General features: G+C 44.7%; 2 protein-coding genes across 4 annotated transcripts in view; one reads left to right on the top strand and one right to left on the bottom strand.

Annotated features, from left to right (window-relative positions):
- Positions 1 to 15,474, bottom strand: part of LOC307204251 (putative methyltransferase) — a 35,336-nt gene extending 19,862 nt beyond the window's left edge. Inside the window, exons 1-6 of one of the 2 annotated variants that reach the window (XR_013833547.1) lie at positions 15,013 to 15,474; positions 13,233 to 13,393; positions 11,958 to 12,171; positions 10,535 to 10,635; positions 10,109 to 10,246; positions 8,572 to 9,011 (exon numbers count right to left, since the gene is read on the bottom strand). Coding sequence is in view for 1 of the 2 variants with exons in the window: in XM_079955851.1 (XP_079811977.1) it covers positions 8,921 to 9,011; positions 10,109 to 10,246; positions 10,535 to 10,635; positions 11,958 to 12,171; positions 13,233 to 13,393; positions 15,013 to 15,123 (816 nt within the window). In the remaining variant the exon portion in view is untranslated. Of the gene's footprint in view, positions 1 to 8,398; positions 9,012 to 10,108; positions 10,247 to 10,534; positions 10,636 to 11,957; positions 12,172 to 13,232; positions 13,394 to 15,012 lie in introns of those variants that run through there. The other variant, XM_079955851.1, reaches the window with a different exon arrangement.
- Positions 15,475 to 18,715: 3,241 nt separating this feature from the next.
- The window catches only part of ZZEF1 (zinc finger ZZ-type and EF-hand domain containing 1), a 78,247-nt gene continuing 75,826 nt past the window's right edge, over positions 18,716 to 21,136 (top strand). Inside the window, exon 1 of one of the 2 annotated variants that reach the window (XM_079955332.1) lies at positions 18,716 to 19,379. In XM_079955332.1, the coding sequence (XP_079811458.1) occupies positions 18,813 to 19,379 (567 nt within the window). In that variant the 5' untranslated portion in view covers positions 18,716 to 18,812. The remainder of the gene's footprint in view (positions 19,380 to 21,136) is intronic. The other variant, XM_079955333.1, reaches the window with a different exon arrangement.

The following is a 21,136-nucleotide window of genomic DNA, read 5'->3' as shown; positions in this document are numbered from 1 at the left end:
ACTGACAAACTGAAACGTGTCCAGAGGAGGGCAACCAAAATGGTCAAAGGCCTGGAAACGATGCCTTATGAGGAACGGCTAAGGGAGCTGGGCATGTTTAGCCTGGAGAAGAGGAGGTTAAGGGGTGATATGATAGCCATGTTCAAATATACAAAAGGATGTCACATAGAGGAGGGAGAAAGGTTGTTTTCTGCTGCTCCAGAGAAGCGGACACGGAGCAATGGATCCAAACTACAAGAAAGAAGGTTCCACCTAAACATTAGGAAGAACTTCCTGACAGTAAGAGCTGTTCGACAGTAAGAGCTGCTGGAGGTCTTTAAGCAGAGGCTTGACGACCATATGTCAGGAGTGCTCTGATGGTGTTTCCTGCTTGGCAGGGGGTTGGACTTGATGGCCCTTGTGGTCTCTTCCAACTCTATGATTCTATGATCCTAAGACCTTAAACTTGTCCTGTAACCCATATTACTGACTTAATTTACTCCCCGTGGAATTCTGGGACCTGTAGTTCTGGGAGGGAAGGAAGGAGGCAAAATAACCTCCAGAATTTTCAACAGCCTTGCTGAACTGCAATTACCAGAATCCTATAGCAGGAAGCCTTCTTAAGCCGACATAAAACCCCCAAACTGGCAAGCCTGTTTAGTTACAGACTTGCAGCTGTGACAAATGGAAGTTTAAGTCAGGCGAATGTAAGCGTTAGTTTGGAGCGGGTGAGTAGAGGCTGTTGTAAACAAAATCTGCCCTTTCCCCCTCATGGGGTATCCAAGAGCCCATACAGAGTCCTTACATGGGTTCCTATTGCTGGTGAAAATAACAGAGGCCAACGAGAAAATATTGAGAAGCAAAGCAGCTAGTAAGCCTGATCTTTATCCTAACAGGGTGCTCCCCTCACACACAGGAAAGGAGGAGGACCCTGAACAAAGGTGTGCTTGCCCATATATAGATATTTTGAATTCCCTGCCCTGGAACTCAAGACCACCCCTCCATACATCATACATACATCACAGAAGGGGTGTAACCCAATACCATCCCCCACAAACATCATACCTACATCACAGAAAAGGTGGTCTACAACAGAAATTTGAATGTTGTTGTTTTTCCTGTCTGCCAGTATTAAGTTGTGGGTGGACATAGCAGTTGACACAGAGATTTCTCCAAGTGGTTCTTTATAGTAATCTGGAACTGAACTGAACTGAACAGCTCAGCCGGCCTACTTTTAAAGGCAGCTGGCTGTCAACATTGTAACAACAATTCCCCAGGGTTTTCCACCTAAATTAACTTACCTGGACCTGAGTGAAAACTATATACACAATACCCCTGGTGGCCAGGGTGAGAACATCAATACATAACACCCAGGTTATCTGATAATGCCTTATCTGATTGCCTGATTACATTTAAAAGCGCTACAATAAATTACTTCCCTGTTAAAACATTTAAAAACACACAAAGGCAGACCAGTGTCCCTAGGAACATGCAGAAGTTGGAAGCTGTGCTCCATGAAAGCATGGCCACTCCTCTGATTTTTTTTTTATATATAATATTTATTAAATTTTAATTTAACAATAAAATACATAGATAATAACACAGTCTTTTCCAATATCCACATTTCATATTCATCTTTGGACTTCCTCACAACCCTTGTTCCTGCTTTCTAAACTCATAAATTTTACCAGCAAATTATTAACTTGGTTTAATTCATATAATATAATTTTCCAATATTAATATCTCAAATTTTGGAATTTAACATACTCTTATTGAAACTTAATCATAAAATGTTACTTATCCAAAATTTAACTTTTCGTCTTCCAATTAAATTTATATTTATATTCTTTATTACTAGTTTGTTGAGGCCATGTTTTTGCTAATCTTACATCTTTCTTAACATTCATACAATTTACAATATTTTTGTAGATAGTCCTTAAATTTCTTCCAGTCTTCCTCCACCAGTTCTTCTCCCAGGTCTCGGATTCTGCCAGTCATCTCCGCCAGTTCCATATAGTCTATCAGTTGCATCTGCCATTCTTCCAGTGTGGGTAATTCTTGAGTTTTCCAGCTTTGAGCGATGAGTATCCTTGCTGCTGTTGTAGCATACATAAAAAAGATTCGATCCTTCTTTTGCACGCTCTGACCAACAATGCCCAAAAGGAAGGCCTCTGGTTTCTTAGGAAAGGTATACTTAAATACCTTTTTCAACTCATTATATATCATTTCCCAGAAAACCTTCACTCTAGGGCAAGTCCACCAGAGGTGAAAGAATGTTCCTTCAGCTTCTTTACATTTCCAACACTTATTGTCTGACAGGTGATATATTTTTGCTAGCTTGACTGGGGTCATGTACCACCTGTATATCATTTTCATAATGTTTTCTTTCAAGGTATTACATGCCGTAAACTTCATACCGGTGGTCCATAACTTTTCCCAGTCAGCAAACATGATGTTATAGCCAATGTCCTGTGCCCACTTTATCATAGCTGATTTAACCGTTTCATCCTGTGTATTCCATTTTAACAGCAAGTTATACATTCTTGAAAGTATCTTAGAGCTGGGTTCTAACAGTTCTGTTTCTAACTTTGATTTTTCCACCTGGAATCCTATCTTTTCGTCCAACTTAAAAACTTCTTTAATCTGAGCGTAATCGGGCAGGGGTACCTTTACCTTTTTAATGTAGCCAATCTCGCACTTTATCTTTTATTTTCTCCATACTCTGCAACCTCCAGTTATCTCCATCTTTTTCTATTATTTCCCAATATTTCGGCCATTTGGCCTCCATATTGAGTTTTTTCAGGGCCTTAGCCTCCATTGGTGATAACCACCTTGGGGTCTTGTTTTCCAATAAGTCTTTATATTTCAACCAGACATTAAATACTGCTTTTCTGACAACATGGTTCTTGAAAGTCTTATGTATTTTAGCCTTGTCATACCACAGATATGCATGCCAACCAAACGCATTGTTGAATCCTCCCAAATCTAAAACATCAGTGTTCTCAAGAAGTAGCCAGTCTTTCAACCAGCAGAAAGCTGCTGATTCATAGTACAACTTTAGGTCTGGCAGGGCAAAGCCCCCTCTTTCTTTAGCATCAGTCAATATCTTAAACTTAATTCTGGGCTTTTTGCCCTGCCAGACAAATTTTGAAATATCTCTCTGCCACCTCCCAAAACACTCCATTTTGTCCACAATCTGCAAAGTTTGAAACAAAAACAACATTTTTGGCAATACATTCATCTTAATAGCAGCAATACGTCCTGTCAAGGGCTCATGCTGCTATTGATCAAAAATACAGTTTATCCCCACAGGAGAACCTACAGGGTGTGATCTTCTCGTACCTGGAAGAAAAGATAAGAAGATAATAGAATGTGTCAGTCTGAACTTGCAAGAAGTTGCAAGATGTGCTCCATGAAAGCATGGCCACTCCTCTGATTGAGGAGAGGGCTCACGCTGCTATTTATCGAAAATACAGGTTTTCCCCGCAGGAGAACCTACAGGGTGTGATCTTCTCGTACCTGGAAGAAAAGATAAGAAGATAATAGAATGTGTCAGTCTGAACTTGCAAGAAGTTGCAAGATGTGCTCCATGAAAGCATGGCCACACCTCTGATTGAGGACAGGGCTCATGCTGCTATTGATCAAAAATACAGTTTATCCCCACAGGAGAACCTACAGGGTGTGATCTTCTCGTACCTGGAAGAAAAGATAAGAAGATAATAGAATGTGTCAGTCTGAACTTGCAAGAAGTTGCAAGATGTGCTCCATGAAAGCATGGCCACTCCTCTGATTGAGGACAGGGCTCACGCTGCTATTTATCGAAAATACAGGTTTTCCCCGCAGGAGAACCTACAGGGCGTAATAGTGTGTGTGTCTGAACTTATACCTGTAGATCATTGCATTCGTACAGTTGGCATAATTTTATATAAAAGGAGAGCTCCATTATGAACTTTCTTGACTCCGATACTAATCTTTATCCTGAAAATGTCCTGGAAGGCTTCCTGGCCTTCTTAATAGCATGGTAAATGATTCCTCTAGAAGACCCTTTCCATAACCTAACATTGGTATATAACAGTACAGGCACTGAAAAACTTCCCCTCCCTTATGTGGGAGTTGTGTTCTGGGCCCACCACCACACACATATGTGAAAATGTGCAAAGTGGGGAGCACCCTCGAAAAAAACCTCTGAATGCCTGCTTTCCCCTCCAGCTCTCTTCCTCTCTCTCCAATCCAGACCAAAGTATCTGGAGTTGAAGCTCTGGGGGCTGGACGGAGGTTGTGAGGAAAAGCGGCGGCAGAGGCAGCGCTACCTCCTGCGTCAGCTGCTAGACGAGGAGGCTGAGCAGCCTAAAACAAAGTCCTCTTGCGCCTCTGGTCCTTGCTAACTCTACGATTCTACCGTGTCACTTTGCTTCCCGAAGTAAATATTCTGTCTCTTTCATTTCTTGTAAAAAAACAATCTTTCGTTATTCCTTTTCTGTGAAAACTTCTAGCAGGCATAAGGCTAAGGGTAAACACGTATTCATAACAGACAAACAGAACTCTAGCAAAAGGTCTTAGACCTCTTGGTACTGTGCATAGGTAGTAAGAAGGGGGTGGCAGTGATATAAGAAGGCCAGCTCCCCATCAAAGGAATGCAGTATCCCTGAAGTCCATTACGGGTCAGAGAAGAACAAGTGAAGGCCGGAAGCAACTGAATGAAGCAGTTTTCTATTGCGACACAGTTACCATCACCCCACCGTGCAAGGAGGCGAGAGGGAACCCAGAACAAAGGTGTGTCACAACTTTACAAATTGCCCAGCTCCTTAGCCAAAGACCACCCCAAAAGCATCACAGATAAGTGATGAGTTGGGTTGTAAAAGTAAATCAGATCATGTTCAGAGCTCAGGTTTCTGCAACCACCACTCCCCGGGCTCCGAATCTTCTTCCCTTGGGGGCTACCCAGCTGGTTCCTCCACCATTCTTCTGCGTCCAACCAGCCCATGACATTTTGGGTTAATTAACAGCTGGTTTCACTGTGTTCGAATGAAAACTGCTCATGTATCAGACCTAGATGGGTACAGTGGTACCTCGGGTTAAGTACTTAATTCGTTCCGGATGTCCGTTCTTAACCTGAAACAGTTCTTAACCTGAAGCATCACGTTAGCTAATGGGGCTTCCTGCTGCCACCGGAACCCGATTTATGTTCTTATCCTGAAGCAAAGTTCTTAACCTGAAGCACTATTTCTGGGTTAGCGGAGTCTGTAACCTGAAGCGTATTTAACCCGAGGTACCACTGTACGGCCTTGGGTAAGTCCCTCACGTGTCCCTCACGATGTTGTTCCTTTGACTACAACTCCCATCCATGCTAACTACTGGCCATGCTGGCTGCAGAGGAGAGGGGGCTGTACTGTCTCAACAACATTGGGGTGGGTGGGTGCAGGATCCACAGGTTCCCTAAAAGGTAAAGGTAAAGGGACCCCTGACCATTAGGTCCAGTCGTGGCCGACTCTGGGGTTGCGGCGCTCATCTCGATTTATTGGCCGAGGGAGCTGGCGTACAGTTTCCAGGTCATGTGGCCAGCATGACTAAGCCGCTTCTGGCGAACCAGAGCAGCACACGGAAACGCCGTTTACCAACCTGGATGGATTTATTTTAGATTTCTAAACCGGCCTCCATCAAAAGAGATGGTTTATAGATCAGAACAATTAAAGCCACAAATTACATAACAAGCATTAAAATAGAAAACCAAACCACAGAAAACCACCATCAGGTGATGCCATTTAACACAGGCCTCATTTGCACAATACATTTGCAATGGTACCGCATTAAACAGTCATGGCTTCCCCCGAACAATTCTGGGAGCTGTAGTTTGTAGAGGGTGCTGAGTTGTTAGGATAGACCCCTATTCCCCTCACAGACCTACAATTCCCAGAGTACCCTGTGAAAAAGGATTGATCTGGGAACGTCATTCCCTTCTGTAAATCCGTGAATGTCCCAGTGAAATAGGGACACTTGATAGGTATGGAGTGGTATATCTGAGAGTGAGAGAGGGATCTTTCTTCACAACTCTCAGCCACCCTTAACAAATGATGGCTCCCAGAATCCTCTGGGGGAACCCTTGACTATTTAAACTGGTATGATAGCGCTTTAAATGTATGGTGTGAACAAGTTAAATAGAATAATGTAATGGTTTTTTAAATATACTTTCATATTTTAATACTTATTATCTAATTTGTGGAGTAATTGGAAGTGTCTGTGTGCACAAACATCAGAACATAAGGAAAGCCTGCTGGATCAGGCCTAGGGCCCGTCTAGTCCAGCATCCTGTTCTCACAATGGCCTACCAGATTCCTGGGGGAAGCCCACAAGGAGGATTTGAGCAAAATAGCTTCCCTCCTGCGGCTTCTGGTAGTCAGAAAAACTGGCCTTCACTCTGCCCACCTTGTAGGTCCAGCAGAGGCATCGTGGCTAGTAGCCACTGTGAAATATACTCAGAGTTGCAAAGTGATTTCATGCTCTTTATTCAGCTCATAGTGGTGAGGAGGAATGAATGAAAGTCCCCTCAAAGTATCTGCTTTATATACATTATTTACACAATGGGCTGCACATGATTGGCTAATTCTGGAATTCTACTGTAAGCCAACCAGGTTGTGGATTCACTTCTATCTGGAGGATGATTGGGTGGTTCCTGCCAACCAATCATACTGCTGCATTGTTCTAGGACCAATCAGACTGCTGCATTCTGAATCCTATTGTTCTAGGACCAATCAAACTGCTGCAATTTGGATCCTATTGTTCTAGGACCAATCAGACTGCTGCAGTTTGGATCCTATTCAACTCAGTACATAACAGAGGGCTAACTCAGGGCGGGGTTTACAGTCACCGAGTAAGCCTGGGAAAGAGACAAGTACTACTAAGCTGACTTTGAGAGTATAGGAACATAGATTACTATGAGTAAAGACATACCAACGCCATTCATAGTGTCATGTTGTAGCACCCTGCTTGTGGTTAACGCTTAGCTGGAATGAAATATTCAACGCAGCAATAGAAAAATTAAAATAGTAATTTATTTGTCAGACAAATAAATATGAGGCACAGTGGTATATGGTTACCAAGCTCTGGCCTGGCCTCTTGCCATTCTGGCCAGCACTTATATTTCCTTAATCCAGCCCCCTTGCTCCTCCTGTGGCTGCCTCTGTCCAATCAGCCTGGTTGAAATTCCTATTGGCTATTTGCTAGAACCAATCACAAAAGATACACCCATTTCCTCTTGCCCTTTTATGGGAATCAAAAAGCTATATATTCTTCTATCTATAAATGACAAATAAGTAGTAATATATCTTACATGTGTCTCAACAAGGAATCTTAATTACCAGCTCACCTCTTGCCCTCCTTGCCCTATTGCCTTCCAAAACAGATGGTTAATCTTGAATTTTTATCTTAAACATATGTCAAGGATTTTGAGTTCACATCAACATTGAGAGATCTCCTTCATTTGAAGGTTTCTAAACAAAAGGCCTGACAACCATATATCAGGAGTGCTCGATGGCGTCTCCTGTCTGGCAGGAGGTTGGGCTGGTGGCTGACTTAATTTCAGGATAGTTACAACTCTTACAACTATATGAAATAAGAATCTAGCATTTCTTAAATCCTTTGCATAATTATATTTAAACTAATATATTTAATACATAAATAACCTTTTAAAAGGAAAAGAAATCTTAAAAGGATCTTAGTTTAAGAAAGAAACAGCTTTAGAAAAGACTTCCCAAAAATGTTCTCTTTCTGCCAGCCAGACCAGTTGCTTTTTCACTGCTCTTGACCTTTTTAACCTTAGGAAGAAGATATGGCTCATTTTACTATTTATCCACCCTTAATTTGTAGGGTCAGTGTAACCTTGGCTCTCAGCCTGTAATTCCCTTTTTACAACTTTGAGAATTGTTTTCTGCTATAAATCAGGGGGCCCCCTTGTCTAGGAGAAAAACATTTTGCCAAGGTTCTTAGGCAGCTGGTCTTCTGCCTGGCATAAAACATTTGAAAATCTTTAAGCTCATTTTAAAATACAAACCCTGATTAAACATATAAGCTTTAATAAAAATGCAGGCTTATGATTAGATGCCTCAATGTATATTCTTGCATTGGGCGTTTGGTATTTAGGTTTAAAGCTGGATTGGATTTTTCTGGTTTTGTACGAATGCAAGATCAAAATGACAAACACAACAAAACACGATCAAGTTTATGAAACATAACAGAAGCAGTAGAGAGGTTGCATTTTTCAAATAGAGAGCAGATAACGTAGACAAATAAAAGCAGCAAGAGAAATTCAGTATTCATTTTGGATTTTTATTTTTTTAAATTGTCTTATGGCCATGGTTTTAAGCTGATTTCATTTTATGTGAGTTACATCAGCCATAAACGAACAACAAACAAAAACAATGAATTCTCTATTCAACTCAGTTCTGTTTTATTATGATACCAAATGAAAAGATTCTTAACACGATAAACTTCAATGCACATGATTCTACATGAGAGGAACAGGTAAAAGATGACACCGACCTCCAGTTTCAGAGGAAGCCACCCGGTGACCTTCAATAGATGAATGGGGATTTGAACTCAGGACTGAGTTCTAACACCGTTCCGACACCCAGCTCTCTTTTCTGCTTCAGCATGTGGGTGGCAGGGGGAGTCTCCCTGACACCCTTTTCTCTTCCTCCTCACCCAACAGCTTGCCAGCTCTTATCAGTGGGCTAAATGGATCGTTTGCAGAGAGCTTTTGGAACAAGGTCCAAGGAGACAGACCAGTCACTGTTGCAAGGAGGTGCTGGCTTAAGAAGGCTCCTGGCCCTTTGATAGCATCTAGTTCCCACTCTCCTTGAAATCAATGGAACCCTGGAATCACAACCTGCTGTCTTCACAACTGATAGAGCTGGAGTCCATTAGTGCATTTAGATTGACATTCCTCTCAGGAGCTCTTGCAGCCCAAGATGCAAATGTGCTTTGTGCGCAACTCCAGCTGGGTATCCCGGGAAGAAACGCCCATTGTCTCCAGAAACCTAGGGGAAGGAAAGCAAGAGAGCAGAAACCAGGGTTCAGTTCCGGGATTCATTGAAATGAATTACTGGACGAAACACCTCAAAATGTCCAGAGCTAGCACCGCTCCATCTTTTCACGGTTCAAAAAGTTGTCTTTTGACGGCAGCCAGGCGCATAATGGCAAGATACTTAGAAGAATTTGGGAGGCTGCCTCTTCGACAAACTGGTACAATAAAATGTGGCAAACGGCAGGTGTGGGGAAATGGGACTGATGACATAAAGCCGGCATAAGGTTTGAAGCATGGCTTATGCACAGATTAAATGAATAACTGGCATCTGGCAACACTCCTGACTTTGCCACTCACATGCGTTAGCGGAGATTCCTGCATTGCAGGGGTTGGACTAGATGGCCCTTAGGGGTCCCTTCCTTTTTAAAATAATTTTTAATTTGATTTTTAAAAAGTATAAACACGTAACAAAAAAACCCAAATATTTAGATTACTCTGAATCTCCTGACTTCCCCCACCCATCCCTTCTATGGGTCCTAATGATATTTACAACTGCATATCAATACTAATCCAAATTTTTACCCTTCTAAATTATCCATACTTACTGTTACTTTACAATTGTGATTAAAATCCTACTAATGTTTTAACTTGCTTACAGTAGTCTCGTAAATAAACTTTCCCCATTCTTTCTTAAAGTTCTTGTCTTCTTGATTTCTGAGCTTCCCAGTTAATTTTGTCACCAACTTGGTTTGCCATTCTTTTCTAGTCATGGTTATCTCTTACTTCCATCCCAGGGCTAATTGGGGGAGGGGGGGTCCCTTCCAACTCTACAATTTTGTTATTCTACATGGGAATTTTTTGAATTAAAAATTACAACGTGCATACTGGAGCTGAATATTCATAGCAGGAAAAAATATGGAAATCCAAGCCCTTCTGCTTTGCTGGCATCTCGTACTGAGAACAGCTACCCGTAAATTCTACTGCATGCCATCTATGAAAAGACATGCAACATCACAGGCTAAAGACTTCAACACAACTCTCCTAGTGAACTTAACCATGGTTCCTTGGCCCTTCCACATTTGGCTTACTCCAGCGAACAGATTGTGTCACCTTCGCTCTGTGTTTTGGAGAAGTGATTTCGCCTCCTCAGGCTGGGCTTCCAGATAACGTTGGTACGGCGAGAGTGACTGGATATATCCTATTACGTCAGCAACGCTCAGGGGAATTTTATCGAAAATATCCGTCATCCTGGAAAGAAGCAGAAAGCTTTAGGAGAAGTGCGGGGCTGAGTTGAGAGTACAGAAATCTTTTGACTACGGAAGTGGTGTCAATCATATGTATGTTTGCTCAGGAGAGTGTGGCTGTTCAACTTAATGACTTTGACAGCATTGTTCCAGTATCATTTAACAACTGTGGATGCATTCTTAATAGTTTGCATAAGCTTGGTGGAACAGAAATGTTTTTAGCAGGAGATTGAAAAGATTGGCATGGCTGGGTCCATGCACCGCATTGTACAAAAGGGCCTGATCCACTCACCTCTTCTTCTCCTGAAATGGCAAAGAATCAAAGATTTCTTGGTAATCATTCTCAAGTGATTTGATCTTTGCATTTTTAAAGGTGAGAAGCTGGTCTTGGATCTGGAAAAGAGAGAGAGAGAGAGAAGGAGAGAATGGGTGGGGGGTGGGAAGCCACAGTCATTTCTTTTATGCTTGCAAAAATCTCACTGTTCAAAACATGCTGCATAAAAAAGGATGCTGAGCTGTTAAAGGTGCAGAAATCCGGAGTAGAAAAATGGTCAACATGCAGATACTCTCTATATGGAAAGACTAAAAGCATTGAGGGAAATGTGTGAGGTGTGGCAGCCTATAGAATAATGTATTTCAAGACTGTCACCCAGTATGTGCCCATTTGATGGCTGGGATCTGCGAAACTGGTCCTTTCACAAGTGTCACGTAACATTCATTCAGCACTTACAATAAATCAATCTTTTATTGTGGCAGCACTTGGGAACTGCCTGCCCATTGACATATCTGGCTAAAAACTTTTTCAGTCCCGCATGCCTAACCAGGTTTTAGTAGCTATAAGTGTTCGAAATGGTCAGTTTTATTTATTTTATGTAACAGGTTTTTAATGTTTTTTAAATTGATATTTCAAATTATAGTCAGACCTCGGTTCCCGAATGCCTCCGTTTTGGAACATTTTGGCACCCAAACACCGAAAACCCAGAAGTAACTGCTCTGGTTTTCGAACGATTTTCAGAAGCTGAACATGCTACGCGGCTTCTGTTTTGAGTTTTTCTATTGTACTGAGGCTTCCGCTGTGTTTTCGGTTGTTGAATGTTCAGAAGTCGAATGGTCTTCTGGAACGGATTATGGTCGACAGCCGAGGTTTGACTGTAATACTGTAAACCACTTGGAGGTCTTTTATTTTATGTGGTGTGTGTGTATATATATATGGAATATTTTAATCACTGAGTGGGGGTTGGTAAAAGTGTTGAAAGTCATGGTGCTTTGTAGAAACTGGCTTTATAAATATTGCTGTAATAAACTAACAGAAAATAGCCACACAGTCACAAATCTTTCTGCATAGGAAGGTCTTAAAACTTCTCCAAAAAACGTAAAGCAAGCTGACCGTAAGAGCTTCTCATGGCAAAGATTTCAGAGGGTGGGATGAATTTTTCTTATCCCCTTCTTGTCCTCGCCTGGGCCCTGAAATGATATTCTTTTCCATAGTGCCAGTGTTTTGCAGGAGGGATTAAAATGCATCCAGGACTTGTAGGTTTGCTCAATTAACCTAGACTGAAGGACTCTTCTGTCCTTCTGCAGGAAAGACACTTGAAAACAACAACCCCACAGACATTTGGGGCTAGAAAACTGGCAGGGATGGCCCTGAAATTTGTGGCCTGAGGGCAGACCTCAGGTCCGAGGTCCGGGCAGGCAGGCCTGTGCGATGGACTGACCTCTCTGAAGATCTCTGTTAACTCGTCTGTACAATCTTTGTAACACAACTGCATGTGCCGGTTGTAGGAGCTGAAGACCACACAGCCTGACGGCTTGAGAACTCGGTCCACTTCCCTCAGAAAGCGAGGCCCGTCAAACCAGTGGACGGCCGCAAACGCCGTGACCAGGTCCACAGAGCCGTCTTCGAAAGGGAGGTCTTCGGCAGGGCACACCCTGTGGGAGGAGATGGCAAGGTGATTGTTCGAAGCCTCCTGGATCAGGCCCAAGGCCCATCTGGCTAAGCATCCTGTTCTCACAGTGGCCAGCCAGATGCCCCAATGGGAAACCCGCAAACAAAACCTGGGTGTGTTGTAAACAAAAATTGCCCTTTCCCCTTATGGGGTATCCAAGAGCCCATATAGAGTCCTTACATAGGTTCCCTATTGGTAGGAGAAGATAACAGAGGCCAACCAGAGAATATTGAGAAAGTAAAGCAGCTAGTAAGCTTGATCTTTATTGAACTGTTGCAACAGGGTGCTCCCCTCACCCGCAGGAGAGAGGAGGAACCCAGAAAAATGGCGCATGAGGCCTTATAAAGACTTTTAAAATTGCCACCCTGTAGATCAAGACCACCCCCAGAAACATCATACATACATCACAGAAGGGGTGTAACCTAAGACCACCCCTCAGATACATAATACCTACATCACAAAAAAAAAAAAAAATACATTTGCGATAATACCGCATTAAACAGTCATGTCTTCCCCCAAAGAATCCTGGAAGCTGTAGTTCGTTGAGGGTGCTGAGTTGTTAGGAGAGACCCCTATTACCCTCACAATTTCCAGAGTACCCTGTGAAAAAGACTGATCTGGGAACGCCATTCCCTTCTGTAAATCTGTGAATGTCCGAGTGAAATTGGGACACTTGACGGGTATGGAGTGGTAGCTCTGGAAGTGAGAGAGGGATCTCTCTTCACAACTCTCAGCCACCCTGGCCTTCACTCTGCCCACCTTGTAGGTCCAGCAGAGGCATAGTGGCTAGTAGCCACTGATAGCCCTCTTCCTTAATTTCTCTAGACTTCGTTTAAAGCCTTCCAAGTTGGTGGCCATCCCTGCCTCATGTGGAAGGGAGTTCCATAGTTTAAACATGTTCTGCATGAAGCTGTGTTTTCTTTCGTTGGTCCTGAATCTTCCAACATTCAGCTTCAAGAGTTCTAGTGTGATGAGAGAGAGAGAAAAAGGTCTTCCTGCCTGCTTTCTCTCAGCCATACACGTGTGAGGTCAGCTCCTACTTACAGATAAGAGACATTGGGCGGTTGTGGAGCTCTCCTGGCCTCCTCGATCTGAGCTTCACTGATGTCTGTCCCGACCACCTTCTCAAAATGTTTTGCCAGCATCCGAGTGCTTTGGCCCGAGCCACAACCCACGTCGACTGCCAGCTGCCCAGGGCTCACTCTCTGAGAAAAGATAGCGACACATCTCAGAAATGCATCGCCAGGTCATTGTCAGCAAGGCTAGCACCTCAAAGTGCAAGTAGATAAATAGGTACCGCAATGGCGGGAAGGTAAATGGCATTTCCGTGCGCTGCTCTGGTTTGCCAGAAGCGGCTTAGTTATGCTGGCCACATGACCCGGAGGCTGTACGGCGGCTCCCTCAGCCAATAAATCGAGATGAGTGCCGCAACCCCAGAGTCGGCCACGACTGGACCTAATGGTCAGGGGTCCCTTTATCTTTACCTTTTAGGGAACCTGTGATCCTGCACCCACCCACTCCAATGTTGTTGAGACAGTACAGCCCCCTGTTCTCTGCAGCCAGCATGGCCAGTAGTTAGCATGGATGGGAGTTGTAGTCAAAGGAACAACATCGTGAGGGACACGGCTTTCCCACTCCTGACTTACCCAAGGCCATACCCAGCTAGGTCTGAGACATGAGCAGTTTTCACTTGAACACAGTGAAACCAGCTGTTAATTAACCCAAAATGTCATGGGCTGCTTGGACGCAGAAGAATGCCAGGAGGAACCAGCTGGGTAGCCCCCAAGGGACCTTTGTTCTGGGTTCCCTCTCGCCTCCTTGCACAGTGGGTGATAGTAACTGTGTCTCAAGAGAAAACTGCTTCTTTCAGTTGGTTCCTGCCTTCACTTGTTCTTCTCTGACCCGTAATGGACTTCAGGGATACTGGGTCCCTTTGATGGGGAGTTGGCCTTCTTATATCACTGCCACCCCCTTGTTACTACCTAGGCACAGTACCAAGAGGTCTAAGACCTTTTGCTAGAGTTCTAATGTTTGTTTGTTATGAATATATGTTTACCCTTAGCCTTATGCCTGCTGGACGTTTTCATTGAAAAGGAACAACGATTGGTTGTTTACAAGAAATGAAAGAGACAGAATATTTACTTTGGGCAGCAAAGCAATACTGTAGAATAGCAGGGCCTTGCTTTAGGTTGCTCAGCCTCCCCATCTATCAGCTGACGCAGGAAGAGTCATTGACCATGCTAATTTTTCCAAAAAGTATTAAGAAGGCCAGGAAGCCTTCCAGGACATCTTCAGGATAAAGACTAGTATCAGAGTCAAGAAAGGTCATAATGCAGCTCTCCTTTTATATAAAATTATGCCAACTGGTATAAGTTCAGACTGACACACACTATTATGTTCTTACCTTTTCTTTTCTTTTTTATAAAATTTTTATTGAATTTTCACTTTTTATAAACACAAACACACACACACAGAGACAAAGACAACACATATAAAATTTCATATCCTTACTTTCCTAACCCCAGTTCTTGACCTCCCCCCACCCCCCCCTTCATACATCCTAATTCAATTAAATTAGCTCAGCAAGTTCATATCTCTCATCCTTTACATATTATTATTATATATATATGTTTTTTAAAAAATACTTAATTCTTATTACTTGGCCAAATTTTACTTATCCAGTTTTCTTATAAATATTAAATCCTTTTCTAAGGTCGACTCGAATTCCTTCCATGAATTTCCCTTTTATCTTAAAAATAGGTCATAATAATCAAACACAAAGGTCATAAACATATTTTTATTTTTATTTTTTTTATGTTCTTACCTTTTCTTCCAGGTACGAGAAGATCACACCCTGTAGGTTCTTCTGCGGGGAAAACCTGTATTTTTGATAAATAGCAGCGTGAGCCCTGTCCTCAAACAGACGAGTGGCCATGGTTTCACGGAGCACAGCTTGCAACTTCTGCAAGTTCCTAGGGATACTGGTCTGCCTTTGTGCGTTTTTAAATGTTTTAACAGTGAAGTAATTTATTGTAGCGCTTTTAAATGTTTAACAGAGAAGTAATGTCCCCGTCTTCCTGTAGCGTAGTGAACTTTGGCACCGGAAAGAAGCCTGCCTCTTTCAGAATGCTGACTGTGCAATGCTAATTATTTCTCAGACTTGCTTTTTTGCAGCCAAGAAGCAAAGGATTCAGCTCTGAAATCCCTCTAGGGCAGCCTTGTAATAAAAAAAGTAAGGTCTTATATATATAATAAATGTTCATAAATGTACCAACCAAGCACATACATAGATATGTGGACCACATGTCTGGAGGAGCACAGGAAGACCGTCCTGAAACCATTCTGACTCCCAAACTGACTAAATGTTTTCTCTGCGAGGAGGGAGGGGACCTTCCCTTTGTCTCGGGAATTGGGAAATCACCATCTCAAAGGAATGGGCAGACTACCAGGAAAGGCAATCAGAGAAGGCATGTTATGCATGGGTGTTATGTATTGATGTTCTCACCCTGGCCACCAGGGGTATTGTGTTTATAGTTTTCACTCACATCCACGTAAGTTAATTTAGGCAGAAAACTCTGGGGTGTTGTTGTTACAGTGTTGAAAGCCGGCTGCCTATAAAAGTAGGCCGGCTGAGCAGTTCAGTTCAGTTCAGTTCAGTTCCAGCTTATTAAGAACCACTTGGAGAAATCTCTGTGTCAACTGCTATGTCCACCCACAACTTAATACTGGCAGACAGAAAAAACAACAACATTCAAATTTCTGTTGTAGACCACCTTTTCTGTGATGTAGGTATGATGTTTGTGGGGGGTGGTCCGGGGTTACACCCCTTCTGTGATGTATGTATGATGTATGGAGGGGTGGTCTTGAGCTCCAGGGCAGGGAATTTAAAATGCCTATACAGTATAAGGGCTGGCACACCTTTGTTCTGGGTCCTCCTCCGTCCTCCTGTGTGTGAGAGGAGCACCCTGTTGCAACAGCTTTAATAAAGATCAGGCTTACTAGCTGCTTTGCTTCTCAATATTCTCTGGTTGGCCTCTGTTATTTTCTCCTACCAATAGGAACCCACGTAAGGACTCTATATGGGCTCTTGGATATCCCATAAGGGAAAAAGGGCTGATCTATGTACGTGCTTGGTTGGTACACTTATGAACATTACCATATATTTAAGACCATAAAATTCCTATCACAGAACTAATTGCCCATATAAAATTAACAAATGATAAAGTGGTTCACACACACACATACAAAATCCTGAGTCTCTCTGGCCAGAAACAGCATTCCTCCTTAATCCCATCTCCACAGTCATAATTAAAAATACATGGTTTTAATAAGTTTGTATCTCTGATAAGAAGAAGCAGTAGGGCTTCTGTATTTGGTAACCTAGCAAGGTAATGTTTATTAGATACATTTATGCTTATGATATAGCCACATATAATGCTTTTAAAAACATGGATCAAAACTCTTTATCCTTTAACATTTTAAGTAAAGTCATGTTTATAACCCAGTTAGATTGACCTGGTGGTCAAATTGCTAGCACATTTGCAAAGCTTAAGCAGGGTCTGGCATGGTTTCAAACTGGATGGGGAACTGTATGCCAAAAGTCCTGCATAGCAGGGTGATGGACTAGATGATTCTTAGGACCCCTTCTATGACCAATAGCTTTGATCATCTTTGGCAAACTTGCCCTGGGTCAGTCAGTTACTGAGCTTAGAAAATGCGAGGAGAAAAAATGTTAGGAATGGTTAAATAAAACAAGATTCGGGAACGGCTGAGCAGTGCCCCAAGCGGTGAGGCGCATCATTGCAGCTTCTCAGTAAAGCGTTGGGAGCTGCCGGACCACTGCCCCACGTGGCCAGCAGTGTCACTACAGCTTCTCAGGGAAGAAGCTTCCCCGCTGGCTGGCTCTCCCATGCTGGCCATTGGCTCCTCCTGGGCTGGGAGGGGGATAAAAAGGGTTCTCCTGCTGTTATGTACTGAAGTTCTCACCCTGGGCCAGCAGGGGGATACTGTAGATAGTTATGCAAATGAAGGATCGAAAAGTGACGTTCAGTGATTGGATAGTTTTGTATGCAAATGAAGGATCGAAAAGTGACGTTCAGTGATTGGATAGTTTTAAAAAATGGCAACAGTTGCATTGTTCTGGAGCGCTATATAAGCAGGCTGACTGAGCTCCTCAGCCTAGTTCTGTTCTGGCATCTGAATAAAGAAGAGCTGTTTAAAGAATTGATGTGTCGTCTGACATGTTCGCCCACAACTTAGCACCTGCCATCTAGGATTCTGCTTGAGCAGCAAGGCCTAAGGGAGCTCTAGTGCTGGAGCAACGGGAGGCAGAGGTCATGCCATCAGCTCTGCCAAAAGACCACGTCCCCCAGGCACTTCTGGGGGCCAAGTTTGATTTCCACCCTATTATTCTATCCCCGTTTTTCTTGTGCTCTTCTTGTTTTATATTGTAAGCCTGTCTGACAGGGGCTGTGTGGTTTTCAACGGACTGTAGTAAGCCACTCTGGGAGTCTTTTTGGATGGGCAGCGGCGTTACCAGATGCTCCATATAAGTAACATTTGTGGTCTTGCTCTTTGGTTCTGCTTGTTCTCTGACTCTGGCAGTCTTTGGGTTGTGCTTTGCACCCTTCTTGACTCTTTTTGCCTGGCTGGAATGAATCCTTGAAATGTGACACTGAATCATTTGCCTGGCTGGATAGAGGATTTCAGAACCCTTGTGTAACAGTTAAGAGGGGCAGGATAGAACCTGGGAGAGACCAGGGTTCAAATCCACTACTTGGCCATAAGCTGGCTGAGTGACCTTGGGGGCCAGTCACTGCCCCTCAGCCTGACCTACCTCGCAGGGTTGTTGTGGGGACTAAAATGGGGTGGACAACTATGTATGTTAACTTGACCTTGGAGAAAAAGGTGGGCTATAAATGTGATTAATAATAATCAAAGAGGCAAGTGTGTAGAAACTAGCCTATTGTACAAATGCAAAATTTGCATATGCTTCTCCCACTTTTGCTTTTGGTTCCGCGCTGAATGCATAGCTGTCAACGTTTCCCTTTTTTAAAGGGAAATTCCCTTATTCCGAATAGGATTCCTCGTAAGAAAAGGGAAAAGTTGACAGCTATGCCTGAATGGAATGTGGCCCTCTTAACGGAATGTGGCCTATGACTTGGTACGTATAAGGTTGCTTCCTATGTTTTTAGTAAATATGCCTATTACAGCATAGAGGCTGGGTTTACGACACTGCCGTAAAGCGACACAGGGGGCTTTTCCCATTCTGTATTTACTGTAATTTTTGGTGGCGGCGCCACAATATTCCGAACCATAGAGGCTACAGTTCCTTCCCCTCCCTAAAAGGAGGGGACGCTGCCGCAAAGCCGACAACGCTGTACGCGACGCTGCCGCAAAGCCGACAACCCATCTCCTTATTGGGCGACGCTGCCGCAAATCGAGCCCTTCTGAACGCGCGCTAGTGTCCTCGGCGCTGCTTTGCGGCCGGGTGACGCAAAACGGCCGCTAGGCGAGCCTGCGTTTGCGACGCCGCCCTGGCGGAAGTTCGGCGGCCTGAGGGAAGCCGCAGGGACGAGCTGAAGGAGGAGCGGCCGGCAGAAGGAAGCCGGGCTCGGGCGCTCCATGGGGAACGTGGGCAGCCACAGCGAGGGCGAGGAAGAGGAGGAGGAAACGGCGCCCTGCGCCGCCGCCACCGCAGGAGGCGCCCGGAATAGCGGCGCCGCCGCCAGGGAGGCCTCCTCGCCGGGCGCCATGGAGACGGCGGCGGCCTCCTCGTCCTCTTCCTCGCCGGCCGCCGCCCGGCCCTCGGCGCCTCCGTCGGCGGCCTCCCTGCCGTCCTCGTCCCCGTCCCCGCTGCTGCCGGCGGCGTCGGTGCTGCTGGGCCAGGCCCGCCTGAGGGAGGAGGCCGCGGCCCGCTTGCGCGAGGCTCCCTCGGCGGAACCGCTGCTGTCCCGCCACCACGCCGCCCTGGTGCGCTGGCTGGAGGAGCGCCTGGGCCGCGGGGAGCACGCCGTCAGCCTCGAGCAGCTCTGCGAGGCCCTCGAGGCCCGCGCCGGGCCGACGCCAGGAGGAGGAGGCGGAGGAGGAGCAGCGGGGGCAGCCGCCGCCGGGGCAGCCGCCACAGGGGGAGGCGGGAGTGGAGGGGAAGCCGCTGCCGCCGCCGCCGAGGAGCGAGCCAGGAGCGAGGAGGTGAGCGGGAGACACCACCCCCCCCCACCATGGGGAAGGGGGTGGCAGCTCAGTGCGTGGAGCAGGTGCATCGGAGGCCCCACTTTCCGCCCTTGGCATCTCCAGGCAGGGCTGGGGGGCGGGGAGACCTCCTCCAGGTGGACCCCCGGAGGTCTACCTTGGTATAAGACAGATTCCTAGGTTCCTGTTTGAAGCAGCCTATGTTGAAATCACGAGGACTAGAGTCTTGCTTTATTTTTAGGGCAAAGTGCACAGGGCAGTGGTGGAGCATTATAGTTGTGTGCAGGAGGTCCCACGTTTGGTCTCTTGCATATCCCAGCAGGGCTGGGGAAAGGCTCCCTGCCTGAGACTCTGGAGAGCCGCTACAAATAGTTGTAAAGGTACCCCTGACGGTTAGGTCCAGTCGCGGATGACTCTGGGGTTGAGAGAATATAAAGCCAGATGAACCACTATGAGCTCAGTATAAGGCAGCTTGTGATGTTATTATGTAAACTAGACCTTTATTTAGAATAACGAGGACTAGAATCCCTAAAAATGTTAGAGCAACCTGTTAGTGCTATACAGTAGTCATGTTTATCACCACCACTCACAAGTAAGGCATTTCCTTCTTGACATGTCACACATCCCCTCCAGCTGTTTAAGGAGGAAACTTTTCTGAATCTAGCTATCTCAGATGCTGGTCCAAATGGCACTTAAACCTGAAGCACTGTTAGAGTACCTGCTTTGCATGCAGAAGCTCCAAGATTCAATCCCTGGCATCTCTAGATACAGCTGGAGAAAGACTTCTGCCTGAAACACTGGAAAGCAGCTGCTAGTTAGTGTGCAGAATACTGAGCTGGATGGACCAACTGTCAGTATAGGGCAGCTTCATACATTCCTCTTTAAATCAGCTCTTTGTTCAGAAAAATGAGGACTAGAATCTTGCTTTACTTTTAAGCAAAGGGTCACCTTTCTGTGACAGAGCTCCTGCTCCTAAATTCAGTCCCCAATGTTGTCTCCAGATAGGGCTGGGAAAGAGACCCCGCCCCCCCATCTGAAATCCAGGAGAGCCATTGCTCTTCATTGTATAAAATACTGAGCCAAATGGGCCAGTGGTTTGATTCAACATGGCAGCTTCCTCTGTTTGAGGGGATTGCATCTACATATGCGTGTTTGAGCAGCATAGCCTATGCACCCAAAAGGAAGGGTGGAGGGGCAATCTCTGCTCAGTAGGGTTTGCTGCCCTAGGCAAAGGTGCCCAAGGGCAGCAGCTTTGCAGTGCATGCTTATGTAATACTTGCTGTGTTTGGTTCTGGTGCTTCCTCTTATGCAAAGTAGAGAGGGCAGCCTTGCAATGCACTCTTCTGTGGTGTTTACTCCCAAGTAAGTGTTCTTGTGTTTACTCTTAGGAAGCATGCAAAGTAGGATGGCAGGCTTGCCATGCAGGCCTCTCTGTGCTGTTAGAGTTTATATCTTTGCCATCATTCTGTCAAAAAAAAGGTCTCCAAAGCAGCTCAGAGAAGTTCAAAAACAAATTCAAGTTTTAAAAAATGCAACTTTGAAAAATTGAAGATACAAACTTTTTTTTTTTAAAAAAAACCCTCTATCACTTATCCCCATTCTCGTGTGTTCTACATCTTAATATATTGTGACTGGGTTCCGTTTGTTTATTTGCATGTATACTTGGAACTGAACTACTCCATGTTTCTGGGGCCTTAACTCCCCAGGGAAGAGATGGCAGCTGCGGCCTTGCAGTGCACTCCTGTGTCAAGTATTTA

Source organism: Podarcis cretensis (genome assembly GCF_951804945.1).
Source record: "Podarcis cretensis genome assembly, chromosome: 15".
NCBI lineage: Eukaryota > Metazoa > Chordata > Lepidosauria > Squamata > Lacertidae > Podarcis > Podarcis cretensis.
Note: the sequence above shows the minus strand (reverse complement) of the source record. Positions and strands in the feature narration are given on the sequence as shown.